The sequence below is a fragment of the Taudactylus pleione genome, unplaced genomic scaffold (assembly GCF_031769625.1).
Source record: "Taudactylus pleione unplaced genomic scaffold, aTauple2 ptg000166l, whole genome shotgun sequence".
Taxonomy (NCBI): domain Eukaryota; kingdom Metazoa; phylum Chordata; class Amphibia; order Anura; family Myobatrachidae; genus Taudactylus; species Taudactylus pleione.
The window spans coordinates 63,453-88,560 of NW_028284568.1; the positions used below are offsets into that span (position 1 = coordinate 63,453).

Consider the following 25,108-nt stretch of genomic DNA (forward strand, 5'->3'; position numbering starts at 1 on the left):
CATCAGAGTCTGCAGGCCGGACGAAGTGATAGTAAGAAGCCAACCGCCTTCTGGTTTTAGGCCCTACAGGCCTGCCTTCAGCGTTTGCTGAAATGCAGCAGAGAACGGAGTCATACTCTGGCTTGAGTGGACATAAACATCCATCCAGGACGGAATAATAGGAGGCATAAACATAGTAGGTTGTAGCTGCTGAGAGTACCCCATAGCAGTGGTCGGTGTGGGTGTAGATAAAACTGTTTACAACCTGTGCCATGATCTGGAAAAAAGAAGCCCAAGGGGGTTCCTGCCCAGGAGCTGGTAGGCTGGACTGATGTGGTGACTCCTTGTAACAGTGACCACATAATCCATTCTGCATGAAATCCTGAGGGGAAAACCCGTTTGACAGGCCATACATGAAATCAGCACAGGGGCTTTCATCTCCTGCTTCTCATTCTCTTTAGACATAACAATACACTATAATGTTATGCAAAGCAATATAATACAATGTGACAGTGTTCACCCCCAAAATTACTCACACACCTGTAGCAGAGGGTTATGAGGAGAAATAGCAGTGATCATTATGACTGACAGTTATTCAGGGAAAAAAAAGGCAGTATAACACAGCAGACTTACACAATTCACATACAATGCAAAGATATACATACAGCGGGAAAGAGAAGTATTGAACACATGAACATTTGTCTCAGAAAATATATGTGTAATGGGGCTATTGTAATGATATTTTCACCAAATGTCAGCAACAACCCATGCAATCCACACATGCAAAGAAATCAAAACATATATGTCCATAAATTTAGTTATGTGTAATAATGGGAAATGACACAGGGAAAAAGTATTGAACACATAAAGAAAGGGAGGTGCAAAAAGGCATGGAAAGCCAAGACACCAGCGGAAATCTATCAGTACTTAGAAAGCAATCCTGCAGCTTGTCAGTGCAAATTAATATAAACTGGTTCAGTCCCTACTGATGGCCTATAAAAAGGTGTCTCATTACCAAGGTGTACCACAAGAAACATCTCATGATGGGTAAAAGCAAAGAGCTCTCTCAAGACCTTCGCAACCTTATTGTTTCAAAACATACTGATGACATTGGTTACAGAAGGATTTCTAAACTTCTGAATGTTCCAGTGAGCACTGTTGGGGCCATAATCCGGAAGTGGAAAGAACATCAATTCACCATAAACCAGCCATGACCAGGTGCCCCTCGCAAGACAGAGGAGTGAAAAGAATTATCAGAAGAGTTGTCCAAGAGCCAAGGACCACTTGTGGAGAGCTTCAAAAAGACCTGGAATGAGCAGGTAGAATTGTTTCAAAGAAAACAATAAGTAATGCACTCAACCGACCATGGCCTGTATGCACACTCACCATGCAAGACTCCATTGCTGAAGAAAAAGCATGTTGAAGCTTGTTTAAAGTTTGTTGCACAACATTTGGACAAGCCTGTGAAATACTGGGAGAATATAGTCTGGTCAGATGAGACCAAAATTGCGCTCTTTGGGTGTCATAGTACACATCATGTTTGGAGGAGAAATGGCACTGCGCATCACCCCAAAAACACCATATTAACAGTGAAGTTTGAAGGTGGGAACATCATGGTGTGGGGCTGGTTTTCAGCATACGGTACTGTTATACTTCATATCATTGAAGGAAGGATGAATGGAAAAATGTACCCAGACATTCTTGATAAAAATCTGCTGCCATCTACCAGGATGCTGAAGATGAAACGAGGGTGGACATTACAGCAAGACACTGATCCCAAACACACAGCAAAGGACACTCTCTATTGTCTTCAGAGAGAGAAAATAAAGCTGCTAGAATGGCCCAGCCAATCACCTGAGTTGAATCCAATTGAAAGTCTATGGAAAGAACTAAAGATCAGAGGCCCTGATTCAGAGCCGGACGCTCTGACAGAGCGCTCGCTCTGAATCAGGGCGTCTTTTTTTTTTATTTTATGGAGCGGCCTCCCGGCCGCTCGCATTGCTGTGGGTTACCACCCACAGCTAATGCGAGCGGCCAGGATGATGGTCGCAATGGTAAAGACCATCGCGACCATTGGGCTTGCGACGAAACCCTTGTGGTAGGGTCTCGTGGCCGGAAGCCCCAGAGAGCTTTCGGCTCAAACAGAGCCGAAAGCTCTCCCACTGACTTCACTTGTGATGTCAGTGGGGCCGCCCCCAAACGTTAGACGTTCACATGGGAACGCCTCCGTCTGGACAGCTATCCGGGTCTCGCGCATGCACACAACGGAGCCGGCTCAGACCTGCGCATGCGCTCTGGGCCACCATCGACCCGTTTGCGAGCACTCAGCGCTTGCGACTGGGTCTGAATCAGGCCCAGAGTTCATAGAAGAGGCCACGTAACCTTCAAGATCTGAAGACTGTGTGGAAGAATGGGCCAAAATCCCACCTGAGCAATGCGTGCGACTAGTTTCTCCAGGGGCGGGGTATATATGGAGGAGGACCCAGTGCATCCTGGGAGCTAAAGCTTGTAACTGTTTGGGGTATGTGGGTAGAATGATCCAGGCAATTCCTGTGGACCCTACAGACCTTGAAGAAGACAACAATTATTCCCTATAGGACAATTAGACTCCTCCCCAATGTACAGAGTCATAGGGCACAGGTAAAGACTCCCGTCTCCTCCAATCAGCATCGTTAACCAGTAAAGGTGCCACCGTACCTGCGGCGCCAGATCACTATCAGAACCCGCTTATCGGTTCCCATAGTAAAGAGAGAACCAAGAATACTAAAACAATATTTTTATCTGCTCCAATCGTTCATCCAAATGAAGGCTTTACATACAGCTCCCTGGAAATGAGAATTCTCTAAAGGCATCCCAACAGTCCACGTAACTACGGTACAGTCCACGTAAAATTTCAGATTTTCCCTTTTATTACTGTTCCTATTTCATTTGTGTGTTAATTCTTTAATTTCCCACAAGTCCAAATCCCGGTAAGAGTCGGCTGGCGTGGGAATAAATAAAGCACAGGGACAGAAGGGGATGAGACTGTTCATCTAAACTAAACTGCAGATACCGGGACCACCGACCACAGAAGCTGATGCGGTGCTGACAGCCCCCAGCGAAGTTCTCACTGAGAAATCTGATTGTAAAAAGCAGAATAAAAATTAACAAAAATATAGTAAAACCCACAAAGCTGCTCCTGCAGCCATGGATGATTGGTCCCGCTCCATGGGTAGGGGCTGATGAGATGTAGCGGGGTGTGCCTGCTCCCTGCCACACCCCATGGCTGGCAGTGTGCCCAAGATAGGAGGACAGAGAAATGATAAATTCCTGACGTATTGTCCTGCTCATGATACACTACCTGGCATCGTAAGATCGCGGTGCGTGCGAGCTGCTGGGCGCCAGGCTGTAAACCCTTTCCTGTGGCAGTGGTTGGGCATCTCTCCCAGAATCCTCCCTGGCTTGGGGTAGACTCTTCAGGGGTGGCATGGTGCTGTTGAAGATAATGGCCTCAGATGCTTTCAGGCTGTTGGATTCTGAATATGAAGGAGAATAAATATCACTTATTACACAGCATCAATGTTACCGGAGTGAGAGTGGCCACGAACTTCATAATGAGGGGATGAGTGCCTGACCTCAGCTGCAGTATGGCAGCATGTCAGACACCCTGGACTACACAGCGCAGCATCCGACACACCCCCCCGGGACTACACAGCGCAGTGTCAGAGACCCCCCCCCACCCTAGACTACACAGCGCAGCATCCGACACCCCCCCCCCCCCGGGACTACACAGCGCAGCATCCAATACACCCCCCCCCCCCCCGGGACTACACAGCGCAGCATCCAATACACCCCCCAAGACTATACAGCGCAGGGTCAGATACACCCCACCGGGACTACACATTGCGGCGTCAGATACACCCCCGGGGACTACACGGCGCGGCGTCAGATACACCCCCTGGGACTACACGGCGCGGCGTCAGATGCACCCCCCCGGGACTACACGGCGCGGCGTCAGATGCACCCCCCCCGGGACTACACGGCGCGGCGTCCGATACACCCCCCCGGGAATACACGGCGCAGCGTCCGATGCACCCCCCCGGGACTACACGGCGCAGCGTCCGACACACCCCCCAAGACTATACAGCGCAGGGTCAGATACACCCCACCGGGACTACACATTGCGGCGTCAGATACACCCCCGGGGACTACACGGCGCAGCGTCAGATACACCCCCGGGGACTACACGGCGCGGCGTCAGATGCACCCCCCCGGGACTACACGGCGCGGCGTCAGATGCACCCCCCCGGGACTACACGGCGCAGCGTCCGATACACCCCCCCGGGAATACACGGCGCAGCGTCCGATACACCCCCCCGGGACTACACGGCGCAGCGTCCGACACCCCCCCCCAAGACTATACAGCGCAGGGTCAGATACACCCCACCGGGACTACACAGAGCGGCGTCAGATACACCCCGGGGACTACACAGCGCAGCGCCAGATACACCCCACTGGACTACACAGCGCAGGATACACCCCCGGGACAACACAGCGCCGCGTCAGATAGACCCCGCCCGGAACTACACGGCGTCAGATACACCCCCCTGGGACTACACGGCGTCAGATACACCCCCCTGGGACTACACGGCGTCAGATACACCCCCCTGGGACTACACGGCGTCAGATACACCCCCCTGGGACGACACGGCGTCAGATAATATGAGATATGGTAAGAACTTACCCTTGTTATCTCTATTTCTACGAAGTCCATAGGGTTCCACAGGATACCTTGGGGTATAGGTGTGACGTCAGTCGCAGGGCACCAAAGAGTTAAGCTTTCAGCCTCCCAGGATGCACTAGGTCCCCCTCCTATACCCCGCCCCCGGGCCAAGGCACCTCAGTTAGTTACCAAGCCATAGGCCGGAGGAGGAGAAGGAAGAGAGAGAACAAAGATCTGGACACATACAAGAATCACATTCTCACCAGAGGGAGACGGAAAACCGGTGACCAGAGCAAAGCCCATCTGCAGCACAGGTGCGACAGGGCGGGAGTCCTGTGGAACCCTATGGACTTCGTAGAAATAGAGATAACAAGGGTAAGTTCTTACCATATCTCATATTTTCTACTTCAGGGTCCATAGGGTATCCACAGGATACCTTGGGGATGTCCCAAAGCAGTATCCTTTAAGGGTGGGGACGCTCCTGTGCAGAAAGGAGAATCCGCCGCCCAAAGGAAGCATCCTGAGAGGCGAAGGTGTCAAACCTGTAATACCTCACGAAGGTATGGACAGAAGACCACGTAGCAGCCTTGCAGATCTGAACTGCCGAGGCACCACGTCGAGCTGCCCACGAAGGACCCACAGACCTAGTGGAATGAGCCTTCAGAGAAGGAGGGACCGGTAGGCCTTCATGAAGATAAGCTTCAGAAATAGCCATACGGATCCAGGCTGCCAAAGTTTGCTTTGAAGCAGGCCAACCCTTTTTACGGAAGCCATAGAGGACAAACAAAGCGTCCGACTTCCTAAACAAAGAAGTGCGGTCAACATAAGTCCTTAAGGCCCGCACAACATCCAAAGAGGCCTCACCCACGGAAAGACCCGGTGAGTTAAAGGCCGGAACAACTATTTCCTCGTTAACATGAAACTGGGAAACAACTTTGGGAAGAAACTCGGGCCGAGTGCGGAGCACTGCCCTGTTCCCATAAAAAAACAAGAAAGGGGGTCTACAAGAAAGAGCCCCTAACTCAGAAACACGTCTGGCCGAAGCAATGGCCAGAAGGAAAACAGTCTTAGCTGTTAGCCATTTAAGATCCACTGAGCCCAGTGGTTCAAACGGCGGTCCTTGGAGAGCCCTCAGGACCACAGCCAAATCCCAAGGCGCCACAGGTGGAACAAAGGGCGGCTGAATGCGGAGAACACCCTGCATAAAGGTGCGCACATCCGGGATTGTAGCAATCCTACGGTGAAACCAGACAGATAGGGCCGAAACCTGTATCTTCAAAGAAGCAAGGCGAAGCCCATGATCTAGTCCCGCTTGCAGGAAGGCGAGAATCCGAGACAGACGAAACTCCCGCGGTGCATAACCTCTCGGTCAACACCACTGGAAGAACGTATGCCACACGCGATGGTATATCCTCGCGGAAGACGGTTTCCGAGCTCGTAACATGGTACGCACCACAGAGCTGGAAAACCCCCGGGACCTCAGCATGGTCGTCTCAACAGCCACGCCGTCAAAGACAGCCGAGTCAGGTCCGGGTGAAGGCAAGGACCCTGAGACAGAAGGTCCGGTCGTAGCGGCAACCGCAGAGGACTGTCCACGGACAGACCCTGAAGGTCTGAGAACCAGTGCCGTCTGGGCCACGCGGGAGCTATCAACAGGAGCGTCCCTCCTTCCTGTTTGAATTTCCGGATTACCCGTGGAAGAAGGGAGACCGGAGGGAACAGGTATGCGAACCGGAACGTCCACCGGACGGACAGAGCATCCACCAGAGACGCCCCTTCGTCTCTTGTGCGAGACCCGTACACCGGCAACTTGTTGTTGTGCCGGGACGCCATGAGGTCGATTTCTGGAAGACCCCACCTGTCCACCAGTAGTTGAAAAACGTCCGGGTGCAGGGACCATTCCCCCGGATGAACGTCCTGGCGACTTAGAAAGTCCGCCTCCCAATTTAGCACTCCCAGGATGAAGACCGCTGATATGGCCGGAAGATTGCGCTCCGCCCAAACCAGGATCCGAGAGACCTCTACGAGAGCCGCCCGACTGCGAGTTCCTCCTTGCCTGTTTATGTAGGCCACGGTGGTAGCGTTGTCCGACTGGACCTGCACCGGGCGACCCTGGAGAAACCGCTGTGCCTGCTGGAGAGCATTGAAGACCGCACGGAGTTCCAAGATATTTATTGGAAGCTCCACTTCTGTCGGCGTCCACCTGCCCTGGAACAAGTGTGGACCCGAAACTGCTCCCCAGCCCCGAAGACTGGCGTCCGTTGTCAACAGGACCCAATTTGGAACCCAGAACGGACGTCCCTTGTTGAGGTGGGTCGTCTGTAACCACCACGCAAGGGACAGGCGAACCTCCTGGGTGAGCACAATCGTCTGGGACTTCAGAGACTGAGGCAGCCCGTTCCACTTGGACAGGATCAGGTGCTGCAGAGGTCTGGAGTGAAACTGGGCGTATTCCACCATGTCGAACACCGACACCATGGAGCCCAGTAACCTCATCGCCGAGTGTAAGGACACCCGGCGGCTGTGCAGGCAACTGCGCACCCTTGACTGTAAAGCAGAGATCTTGTCCTCCGTCACGAAGATCCTTTGCTGTCCCGAGTCCAATAAGGCTCCAAGATGCAGAATCCTCCGAGACGGGATTAGAGTGGACTTCTGCCAGTTGATTAGCCAGCCGTGCCGTTGCAGCAGTGCAATGGTCAGGTCCAAGTGGCGTAACAGGAGCTCTGGAGATCCTGCCACCAATAACAGGTCGTCCAAATACGGCAACATGCGGACTCCCTGCAGCCGCAGAGAAGCCGCCATGACCGCCATAGCGTCCTGTATGTCCAATGACACCATGTAGTCCCCAGGTTCCAGCGCCAGAATGATGGACCGTAGGGTCTCCATCCGAAACTTCGGGACCCGCAAAGACTTGTTGAGTGCTTTGAGGTTGAGAATCGGACAATATGACCCATTGGGTTTCTGTACCAAAAATAGATTTGAATAGAAACCCTGGCCCCTCTGGGAGAATGGAACAGGCACTATAACTCCAGCCTGGAGCATAGTGTGCAATACCTTCCGCAGCTCCGTAGCCTTGTTCCGGTCTGATGGTAGACCCGTGGTGAAGAATCGAGCCGGGGGTATGTGCCGGAAGGAGAGGGCGTACCCGTGAGAGACCATCTCCAGAACCCAAGTGTCTGTCGTAGTGAACGACCAACACCGGGAGAACTGCAGCAGGCGGCCTCCCACCCTGGGATCCCCCAAGGGGAGACCCGGACCGTCAGGCCGCAGGCTTGTCATCTGGCTTGGGGGCCGGACGTCTGGTACTCCATGCCTGTTTCCGGGGCTTGACCGATTTCTTAGGGCCAGCCTGTCGAGGAAACGACTGTGGTTTGGGCCTGCCCTGGGCCCTAGATGACCGAAAGGACGATGGTCCAGAACCAGAAGGAGCAGCGGCCGACGGGAGACAAGCAGATTTGGCTGCCGCCAGCGTGGCCACAATCTTATCCAGATCCGGACCGAAGAGAACTTCTCCGGTAAACGGCAACGCTTCCAGACCTTTCTTGGATCTGCGTCCGCCTTCCAGGATCGCAGCCACAAGGTGCGACGAGCAGCTACCGCTGCTGAAGAAATTCTAGACACCAGAGTACTAATGTCTAGAGCCGCCTCGTTGATGTAGGTGGCCGAATCACGGAGATTGCCAATCAACTCCGCCTGTTCGGCCGGACAGTCGGATTCAAAAGAAGCCTCTAATGAATCCGCCCAGCGCTCCATCGCTCTGGCAACCCAGCAAATGGCCATAGCCGGCCGTGCTGCCCCCCCTGCAAGGGAATAAGCGGACTTCAGGCAGATTTCTACCTTGCGGTCCGTAGCATCCTTAAGGGAGGACATGGATGGCATCGGCAATGTGGCACAACGGACAAGACGGGTCACGTGAGAATCCACCTGTGGAGGGGATTCCCACTTAGCAAAATAATTATCCGCGAACGGATAAGCCACCGCCAGGCGTCTCTGCGGCTGGTATCTTTTGCCAGGTTGTTTCCACGCCTCCTCTAAATGGTCCACCAACTGACCCGAAAGAGGAAAGACTGTGGCATCGCCCTTCACATCTTTGAAAAAGGCATACTTAGATTTAGCCGCTGGGGGAACTTCGTCCTCAATCACCAAGGCTGTGCGGACCGCCCGAATAAGTCCAGGAATATATACTTTGGACTTAGCATCAGCGTCCTTAGTATGGAAAGGTTCCTGATCGTAAGGATCCAGAATCTCCCCATCATCAGACGTCCCTTCATCATCCTCATAAGGAGCGGACAGAGACGCCACCGGCCTTTTATGAGGCCGCATCAGACTCCCCTTGCAACACATCCGACAAGTGCTGTACAGAACTCGTCAGGGAGTTAACCCACGCTGGCTCCTGAGAACCCGGGAGCGGGGAAATAGGGAGACTGTGGGGTACCACCAATTGTCGTGGGAACCCCTGCATGGGTGACGACACCACAGACTGCTGGGACAAACCCATCGGAGTAAACGCGGGCTGCGGAGCTAACTGGCCCACTAAAGCTGTTAACGCCTGAGCGAAACAAGCCCAGGGCGGCTCCTGTACCGGTGCTGTAACCGTAATAGGCCGCGCCATGGACAAACACTGCCGGCAAAGGCCCTCCGCGCTACCCTCCCCCTCCGCTAACGGTACTTTGCACGTGGTACACTGTAGCCGGAGGGGAAAATCACTTTCAGACATGATGGCACCACGTATGTGACCTCTCTCACCAATTAAGTATTAAATAGGCGAGAGACCACCCTGCAGCACCGCACCGCAAGGGCTTTAGCAGAAAGAACAGGGACAGTAATAAAGCTGACAGTTTAGAGAAGAAAAGTTACAGGCAGCGCTAGCACAGTCACATACAATGCAGAGAAATAACAATTCCTGCACTAACAGCGCTGATCACTCAACTACACAGACACAGGGCCTGGTAGGACACAGCGCTGCATACACAGACCTGAGCCACAGCGGAGGAGAGGTATGCGGGGGGACCCAGACCACGATGCTTCCTTCCAGACTTCCAGCAGCGTTCACCATGCGTTGCAGAGAAGATGGCCGCCGAGGAGCAGAGAGAAGCTGGCCTGGGGGAGGAGCGCTGACACAGGACCAGTCAGCACAGTGCAGAGAGGGTTGTGTGCAGCGGGGGAGGCGCCGGCTGTGAGACAGGGAAGGCGCGCTCCCCTGGCATGCATTTAACCCCTGGGACGCCGCAGCGCTACCGCTCTGCTGCGGTCCGCTGTCCCAGGGGGTAGTGTAAGCGCAGGTTGGTCGCCTGGCTCCACGCTGCAGCCAGTCCCCAGGGAGCCCCCTGCCTGGGGACTTAGGACCATGTGATCAGCGGGGACCCACCGCGGGACCCCGCTGCTTACCTCTGTCCCCCTTGAATCCGGCCATGGTCCGGAGCATCTGGGGTCACCGCTAGCTGTGACCCCAGACGCCCACCAGCATCCCCGGATCAGTACCGGCGTTCTGGTACCGGCGGGGTGTAGGGAAGACAGCATGGACGTCAGGACTGACTGTCCATGCTGTTCATCCAGATGTGCAGCCACAGCTGCATGAAGAAAAAGCTTCAGGGGCTCTTCTAGCCCCCACTCCAACAGGTGCACCCGACTCCGGCCGGGCACCAAACTAAACTGAGGTGCCTTGGCCCGGGGGCGGGGTATAGGAGGGGGACCTAGTGCATCCTGGGAGGCTGAAAGCTTAACTCTTTGGTGCCCTGCGACTGACGTCACACCTATACCCCAAGGTATCCTGTGGATACCCTATGGACCCTGAAGTAGAAACACCCCCTTGGGACTACACGGCGTCAGATACACCCCCCTGGGACTACACGGCGTCAGATACACCCCCCTGGGACTACACGGCGTCAGATACACCCCCCTGGGACTACACGGCGTCAGATACACCCCCCTGGGACGACACGGCGTCAGATACACCCCCCTGGGACGACACGGCGTCAGATACACCCCCCTGGGACGACACGGCGTCAGATACACCCCCCTGGGACGACACGGCGTCAGATACACCCCCCTGGGACGACACGGCGTCAGATACACCCCCCTGGGACGACACGGCGTCAGATACACCCCCCTGGGACGACACGGCGTCAGATACACCCCCCTGGGACTACACGGCGCGGCGTCAGATGCACCCCCCCGGGACTACACGGCGCGGTGTCAGATGCACCCCCCCGGGACTACACGGCGCGGCGTCAGATGCACCCCCCCGGGACTACACAGCATCAGATACACCCCCCTGGGACTACACGGCGTCAGATACACCCCCCCGGGACTACACAGCGCCGCGTCAGATAGACCCCGCCCGGAACTACACGGCGTCAGATACACCCCCCTGGGACTACACGGCGTCAGATACACCCCCCTGGGACTACACGGCGTCAGATACACCCCCCTGGGACTACACGGCGTCAGATACACCCCCCTGGGACTACACGGCGTCAGATACACCCCCCTGGGACTACACGGCGTCAGATACACCCCCCTGGGACTACACGGCGTCAGATACACCCCCCTGGGACTACACGGCGTCAGATACACCCCCCTGGGACTACACGGCGTCAGATACACCCCCCTGGGACTACACGGCGTCAGATACACCCCCCTGGGACTACACGGCGTCAGATACACCCCCCTGGGACTACACGGCGTCAGATACACCCCCCTGGGACTACACGGCGTCAGATACACCCCCCTGGGACTACACGGCGTCAGATACACCCCCCTGGGACTACACGGCGTCAGATACACCCCCCTGGGACTACACGGCGTCAGATACACCCCCCTGGGACTACACGGCGTCAGATACACCCCCCTGGGACTACACGGCGTCAGATACACCCCCCTGGGACTACACGGCGTCAGATACACCCCCCTGGGACTACACGGCGTCAGATACACCCCCCTGGGACTACACGGCATCAGATACACCCCCCTGAGACTACACAGCATCAGATACACCCCCCTGAGACTACACAGGGTCAGATACAGGACGGACTGCACTATATACTCATGGCAGGTCATTCTGTAAATAAGAGGGGTACAGTGAACCTTTAATTCCCATTTGTTACATGTAAACAGAAACTTGCTACAGGTTTTATATCCGTTATTCTATAATATGGTTTTACATATATTTTAAAGTGGGAGATTTGTTTTGTTTGGTTCTTCTTTCTTTGCGAAGGTTGTGTGCACAGCGCGGACTGAAATACCTTACACATGGCTGTATAGGCGACAACCGGATGCTTTATACCGAACTATACTAAATGTGCTGTGTGTGCTGGGAAAGACTATTACAGCGGATCACACACCGGCCCCTGTGACCCTGCTGTCCGGCCAGAACACGGAATGACCATTCAACTGCTTGTGGTCACCTTCCATCAGATTTATCTCCCCGTCTTATAGGTAACATTACACTCACAGGTATATAGCAAACTTCCCACTGACTGACATTACTGTACAAGCCAACATTTCCGGGGTACATAAATAATACTACTACATCCGGCTTCCAAATGACTGACCTGGAGTGACGGAGCGCAGCTTATCCAGCACCCCCTGCAGCCTACACAGATAAGGAACAGAAGCAGTAATTACACAACGCTGGACAATAGTAAATAAGCAATGTATATAATATCCCCCTGTGAATTATATGGGTACTAAAAGTCACTGAGAGCAGGATGGTAGGGAAGGTACCCACTGAGGCCAGGATGGCAGGGAAGGAAACCATTGAGAGCAGGATGGCAGGGAAGGAAACCATTGAGAGCAGGATGGCAGGGAAGGAAACCATTGAGAGCAAGATGGCAGGGAAGGAAACCATTGAGAGCAAGATGGCAGGCCAGGAACCCACTGAGGCCAGCATGGCAGGCCAGGAGCCCACTAAGGGCAGGAGCCCACTAAGGGCAGGATTGTATGGCAGGATGATAGGGCAGTAACCCACAGAAGGCAGGAAAGCACTGAAGGCAGGATGATAGGACAGGAACCCACTGAGGGCAGGATGGTAGGGCAGGAACCCACTGAGGGCAGGATGGTAGGGCAGGAACCCACTGAAGGCAGGATGGTAGGGCAGGAACCCACTGAAGGCAGGATGGTAGGGCAGGAACCCACTGAGGGCAGGAACCCACTGAGGGCAGGATGGTAGGGCAGGAACCCACTGAAGGCAGGATGGTAGGGCAGGAACCCACTGAAGGCAGGATGGTAGGGCAGGAACCCACTGAAGGCAGGATGGTAGGGCAGGAACCCACTGAAGGCAGGATGGTAGGGCAGGAACCCACTGAAGGCAGGATGGTAGGGCAGGAACCCACTGAAGGCAGGATGGTAGGGCAGGAAACCACTGGAGGGCAGGAACCCACTGAGGGCAGGATGGTAGGGCAGGAAACCACTGAAGGCAGGATGGTAGGGCAGGAAACCACTGAAGGCAGGATGGTAGGGCATGACTGACGGGCCATGTGATTATGTACTGAGCCTCCATAAATTACTGCTTCTTAAATAAGAGCCTTTATGAAACAATAATTTCACTACTTAATCCAAGAACTGTGGTAAATCCACCCAATAAAAAATAAAGCAACTGACCAGGTGGTGAATCTGGACGTGTTGTTACCCAGGAAGAGAGACAGATCATCGGTCATCTGCTTGTGGCTCTTCTTATTTGCCACCATAACCATTATATAATCAGGCAGCTCCTCATCTGCGTTAAAAGAAAAATCCTATAAATACAAAGCTCCGATTGGAATCGTTATTAACATCTTATGTACCCAGTGGTACAGGTGATTTTGGCATAATTCAGTAATAATACATAGTATTAGAGAATCTACAACTTAATAGTACATTGGTCCTTTGTACGAGATATATTGAGTTCAGTCAGTTATTTAATAATTATTTGGTCTGATTTGAGGGTTCTCTCTAGTTTGGGGTAATAAATCCGGAATCCACATGCTAAATTTTTTACACACATGGTTCCATCTATATGTACAGTATTATAGAGTTGTCTATAAGTGGTTATGTTGTGTTCTATGGGCCTAATTCAGACACGCTCGCAAGCGGGTCGATGTTAGGCCAGTGCGCATGCGCACGACGGAGGCGGCTCCTTCGTGCGCATGCGCGAGACCCGGATAGCGACGAGCAAGCCATCGCAATGGGTCTCGTTACAAAGGGGGCGTGCTGTCGATGGTGAGTGACAGCACGCCCCCTTTGGTGGGCATGGCTGGCCAGACGGAGGCGTTCCCATGGGAACGCCTAACGTCTGGGGCCGGCCCCACTAACATCACAAGTGATGTCAGTGGGAGTGCTCTCGGCTCTGATAGAGCCGAGAGCACTCCAGGGCTTGCGGCAACGAGACCCTACCACAAGGGTCTCGTCGCAAGCCCGATGGACGCGATGGACTTGACCATCGCGACTATCTTTTTGGCCGCTCGCTATAGCTGTGGGTGGTCACCCACAGCTATGCGAGCGGCCAGGTGGCCGCTCTAGAATTCAGAGGGGCGGCCCTGATTGAGAGTGAGCGCTCTGTCAGAGCGTCCGGCTCTGAATCAGGGCCTATGTTCATACAGTATGTGTAACTGATAATGCTCCTATATAGAGTATAGAAATGAGGGATTCACAAATATAGGTCACAAATGTGATATTTCCTCCTATTGTGGTATTAAAAGACTAATTCACAGGTGTAATAAGCAGTGTTAATATCCAATGTTAGAAAGGTAACATCTATTAATATATATAGCACACAGCTAGTCTATATTAATCTGGCACACAGCAGGACCAGGTGTTCTATTATAGATGATGGTAACCTCTGTCATACTATACACATTAGTGCTGTACAGGTGGTGTGTGGTGTATTCTGAATAACCAGCTCTGATGGTGCATACACACGGTCAGATTTTTCCTTCAGATATGAACGATAACGATTTAAAAATCGTTCAGTCGTTCATATCTGAAGGAAAATCGTTCATATCTGACATGCCTGAACGATGGACGATCAACGATGCGCGTTCCCGTTTGTCAGATAACGATATCTGACATCTGATGGGTTTGCAGTCAGACTTGGACGATTCCATTCATTTTAATGCAGTCAAAAATCGTTCAATCGTTCAAATCGTTCAAAACTTTGGTAAAATCGTTCAAATCGTTCAGTCGTTCATCTGACAAATCTGACCGTGTGTATGCTCCTTTACTAACATTTCTGTAAGTGCACCAGATATAGACAAGTGCAATGAGCTTCAGCACAGAACCAGCAGAGACATACCGACACACAGACATACCGACATACGCGCCCAGCTCCTGCAGCTTCCCTTTGATGGCCGTCTGGGAAGAATACAACAAATGTTGGTTATGACAGAAAGTAATATCCAATGCAAAGAGGACATACAGTCACATAAGGGTGGGACAAGCATTATATACCATGCATCCTGTACAAATACAGAAGACATAAAAGCAATATATATATATATATTTTATTCCATTATTTTGCAATGAATTGTCAGCTTGTAAAGCCAGCAGGTCACCAGGTTGAACCAGCGTTAATCACTTTTTCCTTATATGGTACAAACAACAAACCAGCCCAGAAAGTACACACTGGGAGATATATTGGCCATTCAATCTAATGAACGATACATCGCAAGCGCGTCGGCAGGTCAGCAGATATATCGGTGCATATGCTGTTGTGTACAGGTGCACCTGCCGATCACCCGTACACATGCAGCAGGGAATCAGCGGTGACAGCTCACACATCGGACAGACGATTGGTAAGAGTATATGCACTTACCAATAATCAGATAGATCGGCCGATCCGTCAACCTAGTGTGTACCCAACATAACACACACTTATCACTACTGCAATCCTCCAACCCCTATCACCCCCTCCTGCACACACATAAACCACTAGCATAGCCTCTCCCCCCACCCACATTCAAACCTCCTACTGCCCCCACCACACACACACCTGTCACCAGTGCTGAGTCCTAGGGGGAGGGCTCTGCGAGCTGCTGACCCGGGTGTAGGGGGAGAGGGCTCTGCGAGCTGCTGACCCGGGTGTAGGGGGAGAGGGCTCTGCGAGCTGCTGACCCGGGTGTAGGGGGAGAGGGCTCTGCGAGCTGCTGACCCGGGTGTAGGGGGAGAGGGCTCTGCGAGCTGCTGACCCGGGTGTAGGGGGAGAGGGCTCTGCGAGCTGCTGACCCGGGTGTAGGGGGAGAGGGCTCTGCGAGCTGCTGACCCGGGTGTGGGGGGAGAGGGCTCTGCGAGCTGCTGACCCGGGTGTGGGGGGAGAGGGCTCTGCGAGCTGCTGACCCGGGTGTGGGGGGAGAGGGCTCTGCGAGCTGCTGACCCGGGTGTGGGGGGAGAGGGCTCTGCGAGCTGCTGACCCGGGTGTGGGGGGAGAGGGCTCTGCGAGCTGCTGACCCGGGTGTGGGGGGAGAGGGCTCTGCGAGCTGCTGACCCGGGTGTGGGGGGAGAGGGCTCTGCGAGCTGCTGACCCGGGTGTAGGGGGAGAGGGCTCTGCGAGCTGCTGACCCGGGTGTAGGGGGAGAGGGCTCTGCGAGCTGCTGACCCGGGTGTAGGGGGAGAGGGCTCTGCGAGCTGCTGACCCGGGTGTAGGGGGAGAGGGCTCTGCGAGCTGCTGACCCGGGTGTAGGGGGAGAGGGCTCTGCGAGCTGCTGACCCGGGTGTAGGGGGAGAGGGCTCTGCGAGCTGCTGACCCGGGTGTAGGGGGAGAGGGCTCTGCGAGCTGCTGACCCGGGTGTAGGGGGAGAGGGCTCTGCGAGCTGCTGACCCGGGTGTAGGGGGAGAGGGCTCTGCGAGCTGCTGACCCGGGTGTAGGGGGAGAGGGCTCTGCGAGCTGCTGACCCGGGTGTAGGGGGAGAGGGCTCTGCGAGCTGCTGACCCGGGTGTAGGGGGAGAGGGCTCTGCGAGCTGCTGACCCGGGTGTAGGGGGAGAGGGCTCTGCGAGCTGCTGACCCGGGTGTAGGGGGAGAGGGCTCTGCGAGCTGCTGACCCGGGTGTAGGGGGAGAGGGCTCTGCGAGCTGCTGACCCGGGTGTAGGGGGAGAGGGCTCTGCGAGCTGCTGACCCGGGTGTAGGGGGAGAGGGCTCTGCGAGCTGCTGACCCGGGTGTAGGGGGAGAGGGCTCTGCGAGCTGCTGACCCGGGTGTAGGGGGAGAGGGCTCTGCGAGCTGCTGACCCGGGTGTAGGGGGAGAGGGCTCTGCGAGCTGCTGACCCGGGTGTAGGGGGAGAGGGCTCTGCGAGCTGCTGACCCGGGTGTAGGGGGAGAGGGCTCTGCGCTGGTGACCCGGGTGTAGGGGGAGAGTGCTCTGCGCTGGTGACCCGGGTGTAGGGGGACAGGGCTCTGCTATGGTGACCCGGGTGTAGGGGGAGAGGGCTCTGCTATGGTGACCCGGGTGTAGGGGGAGAGGGCTCTGCTATGGTGACCCGGGTGTAGGGGGACAGGGCTCTGCTATGGTGACCCGGGTGTAAGGGGAGAGGACTCTGCTATGGTGACCCGGGTGTAGGGGGAGAGGGCTCTGCGCTGGTGACCCGGGTGTAGGGGGAGAGGGCTCTGCGCTGGTGACCCGGGTGTAGGGAGACAGGGCTCTGCTATGGTGACCCGGGTGTAGGGAGATAGGATTCTGCGCTGGTCACCCGAGTGTAGGTGGAGAGGGTTCTGCGCTGGTGACCGGGGTGTAGGGGGAGAGGGATCTACGCTGGTGAGCCGGGTGTAGGGGGAGAGGGCTCTGCGCTGGTTACCCGGGTGTAGGGGGAGAGGGCTCTGCTATGGTGACCCGGGTGTAGGGAGACAGGGCTCTGCTATGGTGACCCGGGTGTAGAAAGATAGGGTTCTGCGCTGGTGACCCGAGTGTAGGTGGAGAGGGTTCTGCGCTGGTGACCCGGGTTAGGGGGAGAGGGCTCTGCACTGGTGACCCGGGTGTAGGGGGTTATGGTTACACACCCGGATCTTGCGGCTGATCTCCGTCCCGATCTCCATGGTGCCGATTCCCAGCTCGGGCAGCTGCAGGGAGGACAGTACAGGCCTCGGGTACTGCCTACACCGGTGAGACGTCTGCGTCACAGCGACACCTGGCGGATCGGAGGCGTAACTGCAGCCAGGTCACCAGACACCGCTAGAGAACTCACAGCCCCTGCTGTCCATCAACTCACAGCCCCTCCCATCAGCTGTCCATCAACTCACAGCCCCTCCCACCAGCTGTCCATCAATGCACAGCCCCTCCCACCAGCTGACCATCAACTCACAGCCCCTCCCACCAGCTGTCCATCAACGCACAGCCCCTCCCACCAGCTGTCCATCAGCGCACAGCCCCTCCCACCTGCTGTCCATGAACGCACAGCCCCTCCCACCAGCTGTCCATCAACGCACAGTCCCTTCCATCAGCTGTCCATCAACGTACAGCCCCTCTCACCTACTGTCCATCAACGCACAGCACGTCCCCCAGCTGTCCATCAATGCGCAGCCCCTCATCCAGCTGTCCATCAACGCACAGCCCCTCCCCAAGCTGTCCATCAACGCACAGCCCCTCCCTCAGCAGTCCATCAATGCACAGCCCCTCCCCCAGCTGTCGATCAATGCACAGCCCCTCCCCCACCTGTCCATCAATGCACAGCCCCTCCATCAGCAGTCCATCAGCGCACAGCTCCTCCCTCAGTTGTCCATCAGCACACAGCCCCTCTCACAGCTGTCCATCAATGCACAGCCCCTGCCCCAGCTGTCCATCAGCGCACAGCCCCTCCCAGCAGCTGTCCATCAGCGCACAGCCCCCCCCAGCCGTCCATCAGTGCACAGCCCCTCCCAGCAGCTGCCCATCAGCGCACAGCCCCTCCCAGCAGCTGTCCATCAGCGCACAGCCCCTCCCAGCAGCTGTTCATCAGTGCACAGCCCCTCACCCAGCTGTCCATCAGCGCACAGCCCCTCCCAGCAGCTGTACATCAGCGCACAGCCCCTTCCAGCAGCTGTCCATCATTCCCATATTGCTCCCAGGCTATAGGCCTGATTCATTACTGATCACAACTGCAACAGCGTATGCAGATCTGCTGTTGGTGTGTACTGTGCATGTATATGCATCACAGTATGCGTGCGTGAGTTAGCATTGCGATCACACTGCGAACACAGATCAAGAGATGTGATGTCAGCGTTTGGGCGTGGTGATGGGGGAGTGGTCGGAGAAACGCTTGCGTGCATGTCCGTTTAAACACTGTTGCATGGACGTGCATATTTAGATACTGCGATGGCATACGTAGCTTGTGTACTCGCTGCGTGCGATGAGGTTAGCAATGTCTGAGTAACGTCAGGGCTGCTGTCATTGTGGACTGTGAGGTATTACGGATGTGAGAAAGCAGTAGTGGGTGTCTCTATGCTGGCTGAGCTGTGGCTGATGTTACAGATGTATACAAAGGACTGTGAGATATTACAGATGTGAGATAGAAGTAGTGGGGTCTCTATGCTGGCTGAGCTGTGGCTGATGTTACAGATGTATACACAGGACTGTGAGATATTACAGATGTGAGAAGGCAGTAGTGGTCGTCTCTATGCTGGCTGTGCTGTGGCTGATGTTACAGATGTATACACAGGACTGTGAGGTATTACTGATGTGAGAAAGCAGTAGTGGGTGTCTCTATGCTGGCTGAGCTGTTACTGATGTTACAGATGTATACACAGGACTGTGAGGTATTACAGATGTGAGAAAGTAGTAGTGGGCATCTCTATGTTGGCTGTGCTGTGGCTGATGTTACTGATGTATACACAGGACTTTGAGGTATTACAGATGTGAGATAGCAGTAGTGGGTGTCTATGCTGGCTGAGCTGTGGCTGTTGTTACAGATGTATACACAGGACTGTGAGGTATTACAGATGTGAGATAGCAGTAGTGAGCATCTCTATGCTGGCTGTGCTGTGGCTGATGTTACAGATGTATACACAGGACTGTGAGGTATTACAGATGTCAGATAGCAGTAGTGGGCGTCTATATGCTGGCTGAGCTGTGGCTGATGTTACTGATGTATACACAGGACTGTGAGGTATTACGGATGTGAGATAGCAGTAGTGGGCATCTCTATGCTGGCTGAGCTGTGGCTGATGTTACAGATGTATACACAGGACTGTGAGGTATTACAGATGTGAGAAAGCAGTAGTGGGCGTCTCTATGCTGGCTGAGCTGTGGCTGATGTTACTGATGTATACACAGGACTGTGAGGTATTACAGATGTGAGATAACAGTAGTGGGCGTCTCCATGCTGGCTGAGCTGTGGCTGATGTTACTGATGTATACACAGGACTGTGAGGTATTACAGATGTGAGAAAGCAGTAGTGGGTGTCTCTATGCTGGCTGAGCTGTGGCTGATGTTACTGATGTATACACAGGACTGTGAGGTATTACAGATGTGAGATAGCAGTAGTGGGCGTCTCTATGCTGGCTGAGCTGTGGCTGATGTTACAGATGTATACACAGGACTGTGAGGTATTACAGATGTGAGAAAGCAGTAGTGGGTGTCTCTATGCTGGCTGAGCTGTGGCTGATGTTACAGATGTATACAAAGGACTGTGAGATATTACAGATGTGAGATAGAAGTAGTGGGGTCTCTATGCTGGCTGAGCTGTGGCTGATGTTACAGATGTATACACAGGACTGTGAGATATTACAGATGTGAGAAGGCAGTAGTGGTCATCTCTATGCTGGCTGAGCTGTGGCTGTTGTTACAGATGTATACACAGGAATGTGAGGTATTACAGATGTGAGAAAGCAGTAGTGGGTGTCTCTATGCTGGCTGAGCTGTGGCTGATGTTACAGATGTATACAAAGGACTGTGAGATATTACAGATGTGAGATAGAAGTAGTGGGGTCTCTATGCTGGCTGAGCTGTGGCTGATGTTACAGATGTATACACAGGACTGTGAGATATTACAGATGTGAGAAGGCAGTAGTGGTCGTCTCTATGCTGGCTGTGCTGTGGCTGATGTTACAGATGTATACACAGGACTGTGAGGTATTACTGATGTGAGAAAGCAGTAGTGGGTGTCTCTATGCTGGCTGAGCTGTTACTGATGTTACAGATGTATACACAGGACTGTGAGGTATTACAGATGTGAGAAAGTAGTAGTGGGCATCTCTATGTTGGCTGTGCTGTGGCTGATGTTACTGATGTATACACAGGACTTTGAGGTATTACAGATGTGAGATAGCAGTAGTGGGTGTCTATGCTGGCTGAGCTGTGGCTGTTGTTACAGATGTATACACAGGACTGTGAGGTATTACAGATGTGAGATAGCAGTAGTGAGCATCTCTATGCTGGCTGTGCTGTGGCTGATGTTACAGATGTATACACAGGACTGTGAGGTATTACAGATGTCAGATAGCAGTAGTGGGCGTCTATATGCTGGCTGAGCTGTGGCTGATGTTACTGATGTATACACAGGACTGTGAGGTATTACGGATGTGAGATAGCAGTAGTGGGCATCTCTATGCTGGCTGAGCTGTGGCTGATGTTACAGATGTATACACAGGACTGTGAGGTATTACAGATGTGAGAAAGCAGTAGTGGGCGTCTCTATGCTGGCTGAGCTGTGGCTGATGTTACTGATGTATACACAGGACTGTGAGGTATTACAGATGTGAGATAACAGTAGTGGGCGTCTCCATGCTGGCTGAGCTGTGGCTGATGTTACTGATGTATACACAGGACTGTGAGGTATTACAGATGTGAGAAAGCAGTAGTGGGTGTCTCTATGCTGGCTGAGCTGTGGCTGATGTTACTGATGTATACACAGGACTGTGAGGTATTACAGATGTGAGATAGCAGTAGTGGGCGTCTCTATGCTGGCTGAGCTGTGGCTGATGTTACAGATGTATACACAGGACTGTGAGGTATTACAGATGTGAGATAGCAGTAGTGGGTGTCTCTATGCTGGCTGAGCTGTGGCTGATGTTACAGATGTATACACAGGACTGTGATGTATTACAGATGTGAGATAGCAGTAGTGGGCGTCTCTATGCTGGCTGTGCTGTGGCTGATGTTACAGATGTATATTACAGTCCTGTAATACCTCACAGGACTGTGAGGTATTACAGATGTGAGATAACAGTAGTGGATGTCTCTATGCTGGCTGTGCTGTGGCTGATGTTACAGATGTATACACAGGACTGTGAGGTATTACAGATGTGAGATAGCAGTAGTGGTGTCTCTATGCTGACTGTGCTGTGGCTGATGTTACAGATGTATACACAGGACTGTGAGGTATTACCGATGTGAGATAACTGTAGTAGTGGGCATCTCCATGTTGGCTGTGCGACGGCTTTGCGATTGCATTTAGTAGCATATTTTCATTGCAGATCTGCGTGCGTAATGGCCACCGTGATCACTATAGCGATTCGTAGTGAATCAGGCCCCATGATTAGTCCTGGTACCTGCTGACACCAGTAGCTGCATCATGGAAAAGACAAAGGCACCATTAACATTACATTTAATGTCCGAGGTGCTGCCCACTATATGGAACATAAAAGATATAGGCCCTCATTCAGAGCCACTCGCTAGCGGCAGTACGCTCGTTCCGAGCGTTGTTCGCACATCTGCGCATGCGTACGGTTTTTAGTACGCATGCGCGAACCAGTCAGTGCGGCCGAAAATCATTTGTACGCAATATAGCGAGTGCCTGCTATTTTGAGTGACAGAATGAGGCGTATGTGGGTGGTAACAGGGGAAGGTGCTTGAAAACGGGGAGTGGAAATCAGAACGCAGGCGTGCTTAAAGGTCAAAACGGGCGTTTTATGGGTGTGCATATTTAAAACAGCAGCGTCATTGACCACGTCACTGGTTTTTTTTTAAGCCAGAACTGTTCGCAAAATTGTGGTAGCAAAAACCAACCACAAGAATAGCGAGCAGTTCATACGCTGGTCGATGTACTCGATTAATCTAATAAATAGCGGACATGACGTATGGTGCGAGCGGCCAGGGGGCGTTTTTAACAAATAAACGAGCGTATGTTTTGCTCGCTCGTTCAGACTTAGAGGTGTGAACAGACTGCAATTTGCGAACGGATCATTTGAATAGCCACCCCTTGTTTTTGAACGAACGACCGCAAATAGCGAACGGCTCTGAATCAGGCCCATAGTGTAATGGTGCACTGGTCACATAAATATGTTAAAATATAACTTATATTTACTTATTTAAAACAATTGCAACAATAATTGTATATCTGAATACAATTAACCATAAGTAATTGTCTGTATATACTGCACTAGCCGGCTGAACATATGCCATATAACAACTTCTTGGTGTAAAAGATTTATTGGATCAATGTATTGTTTTCTTATGTATAAGTGACAATTACATATATTAACTGAATACATATCAGGAGCTGTGGGATAATAGTGCTGAATAGCTGAGAGCGGCACAGGACAGCAGTGTAATAACCAGATCTGTAGGATCCGTTCGAGTTATACCCATTTTCCACCAAAACCCAGGTCTAAACCTGTTTACACTGCACCTTCAATTTGGGTTATTCCCAGGTCAGCCCCATTCACACTGAACTCGGGTCTGCTCTGCAAAACTTGTGAGTATCCCGAGTCGGCGCCGGCTAAATTCTGGGTCTGATCCGGATAGGAACTTTGGGCCTGATTCAGAGCCGGACGCTATTTGCGCTCACTCGGTCAGAAAAAGGGGCCGGCTATTTAAATTGAGCGTTCGCTCTTTGCGGTCTGTTGACGCCTCTATGTCTGAGCGAGCGAACGAAACATGCTCTCGCTATTTTGTAAAGACGCCCCCTGGCCGCTCGCATCCTAGGTCATCTCCGCTATTTATTTGATTAATCGAGTACATCGAAAGGCGTATGAACTGCTCGCAGTGCTTGTGGTAGGTTTATCCTACCGCAATCATGCGAACAGTTCAGGCTAAGAGACAACCAAGTGACGTGGTCGATGACGCTGCTTTGTTAATTATGCACACCCTTAAAACGCCCGTTTTGACCATTTGGCACGCCTGCGTTCGGATCACCACTCCCCGTTTTCAAGCACCTTCCCCTGTTACCACCCACAAACGCCTCATCCTGTCACTCAAATTAGCAGGCACTCGCTATTTTGCGAGCGCTCAATTTCCGACCGCAATGACTGGTTGGCGCATGCGCATTACGACCCATACGCATGCGCAGTTGTGCGAACATCGCTCGGAGCGAACGAGCGGCCGCTTACAAGCGGCTCTGAATCAGGCCCTTTGTTCCAACTCCGGGTCAGACCCGGAATTTTGGTGGAAAAGGAGTATTACACTGCCCCATCACACAGGTCCTTCCTGGGTCAGACCCTGGTAGCTATCTTAGTTGGATTGCAGGGTCACTTGACCTTGGTTATTTTTCAGGGATCCTTTTACACTGAAGGTGCATACACACTGGGCGATTAAAATGGACGACTGAACGATAATGATATCTCCCGGGCTTCACCAAACAGCTCCTGTTGGGCCGGCCACGGCTGGCTGCTGCATGGTGATGACATCATCAGCAGCAGCCGGAGAGAGACAGGAGAGACGACGGACATATTGCACATATTGCAACAGAACCGCAATCTGGAATTGGTGAGGAGAGGGGACAGGAGGGGAATGGCAATAAAGGTCTTTCATAAATAAAACTTTGTTTTGAAAACACAAATGTTGTGCCATAATTTGTTTTTAAGTTACACCGTTGAATTAATGTTGCATGACCTCATCAATGTGTGCCAGAAAGCGTCCACTTTAAATGAGAAAAGTGTTATTTTATGTATATGTATGTATACTGGGTGCCCTGGGCAGCACTGGTGGAGCAGTAGTATGTATACTGGGTGCCCTGGGCAGCACTGGTGGAGCAGTAGTATGTATACTGGGTGCCCTGGGCAGCACTGGTGGAGCAGTAGTATGTATACTGGGGGCACTGGGCAGCACTGGGGAGCAGTAGTATGTATACTGGGTGCACTTGTTCAGCACTGGTGGAGCAGTAGTCTGTATACTGGGTGCCCTGATCAGCACTGGTGGAGCAGTAGTATGTATACTGGGTGCACTGAGCAGCACTGGTGGAGCAGTAGTATGTATACTGGGTGCCCTGGTGGAGCAGTAGTATGTATACTGGGTGCACTGGGCAGCACTGGTGGAGCAGTAGTATGTATACTGGGTGCACTTGTTCAGCACTGGTGGAGCAGTAGTCTGTATACTGGGTGCCCTGATCAGCACTGGTGGAGCAGTAGTATGTATACTGGGTGCACTGAGCAGCACTGGTGGAGCAGTAGTATGTATACTGGGTGCACTGGTGGAGCAGTAGTATGTATACTGGGTGCCCTGATCAGCACTGGTGGAGCAGTAGTATGTATACTGGGTGCACTGAGCAGCACTGGTGGAGCAGTAGTATGTATACTGGGTGCACTGGTGGAGCAGTAGTATGTATACTGG

At 53.1% G+C, this 25,108-nt stretch overlaps 1 protein-coding gene across 2 annotated transcripts in view; it reads right to left on the reverse strand.

Moving 5' to 3' along the window:
- ZC3H14 (zinc finger CCCH-type containing 14) overlaps nt 1-17,803 on the reverse strand; it is a 69,485-nt gene extending 51,682 nt beyond the window's left edge. The window contains exons 1-5 of one of the 2 annotated variants that reach the window (XM_088475202.1): nt 17,646-17,803; nt 14,968-15,010; nt 13,283-13,397; nt 12,235-12,275; nt 3,320-3,494 (exon numbers count right to left, since the gene is read on the reverse strand). In XM_088475202.1, the coding sequence (XP_088331328.1) occupies nt 3,320-3,494; nt 12,235-12,275; nt 13,283-13,397; nt 14,968-15,010; nt 17,646-17,681 (410 nt within the window). In that variant the 5' untranslated portion in view covers nt 17,682-17,803. Of the gene's footprint in view, nt 1-3,319; nt 3,495-12,234; nt 12,276-13,282; nt 13,398-14,951; nt 15,011-17,645 lie in introns of those variants that run through there. The other variant, XM_088475203.1, reaches the window with a different exon arrangement.
- Nucleotides 17,804-25,108: the final 7,305 nt, after the last annotated feature.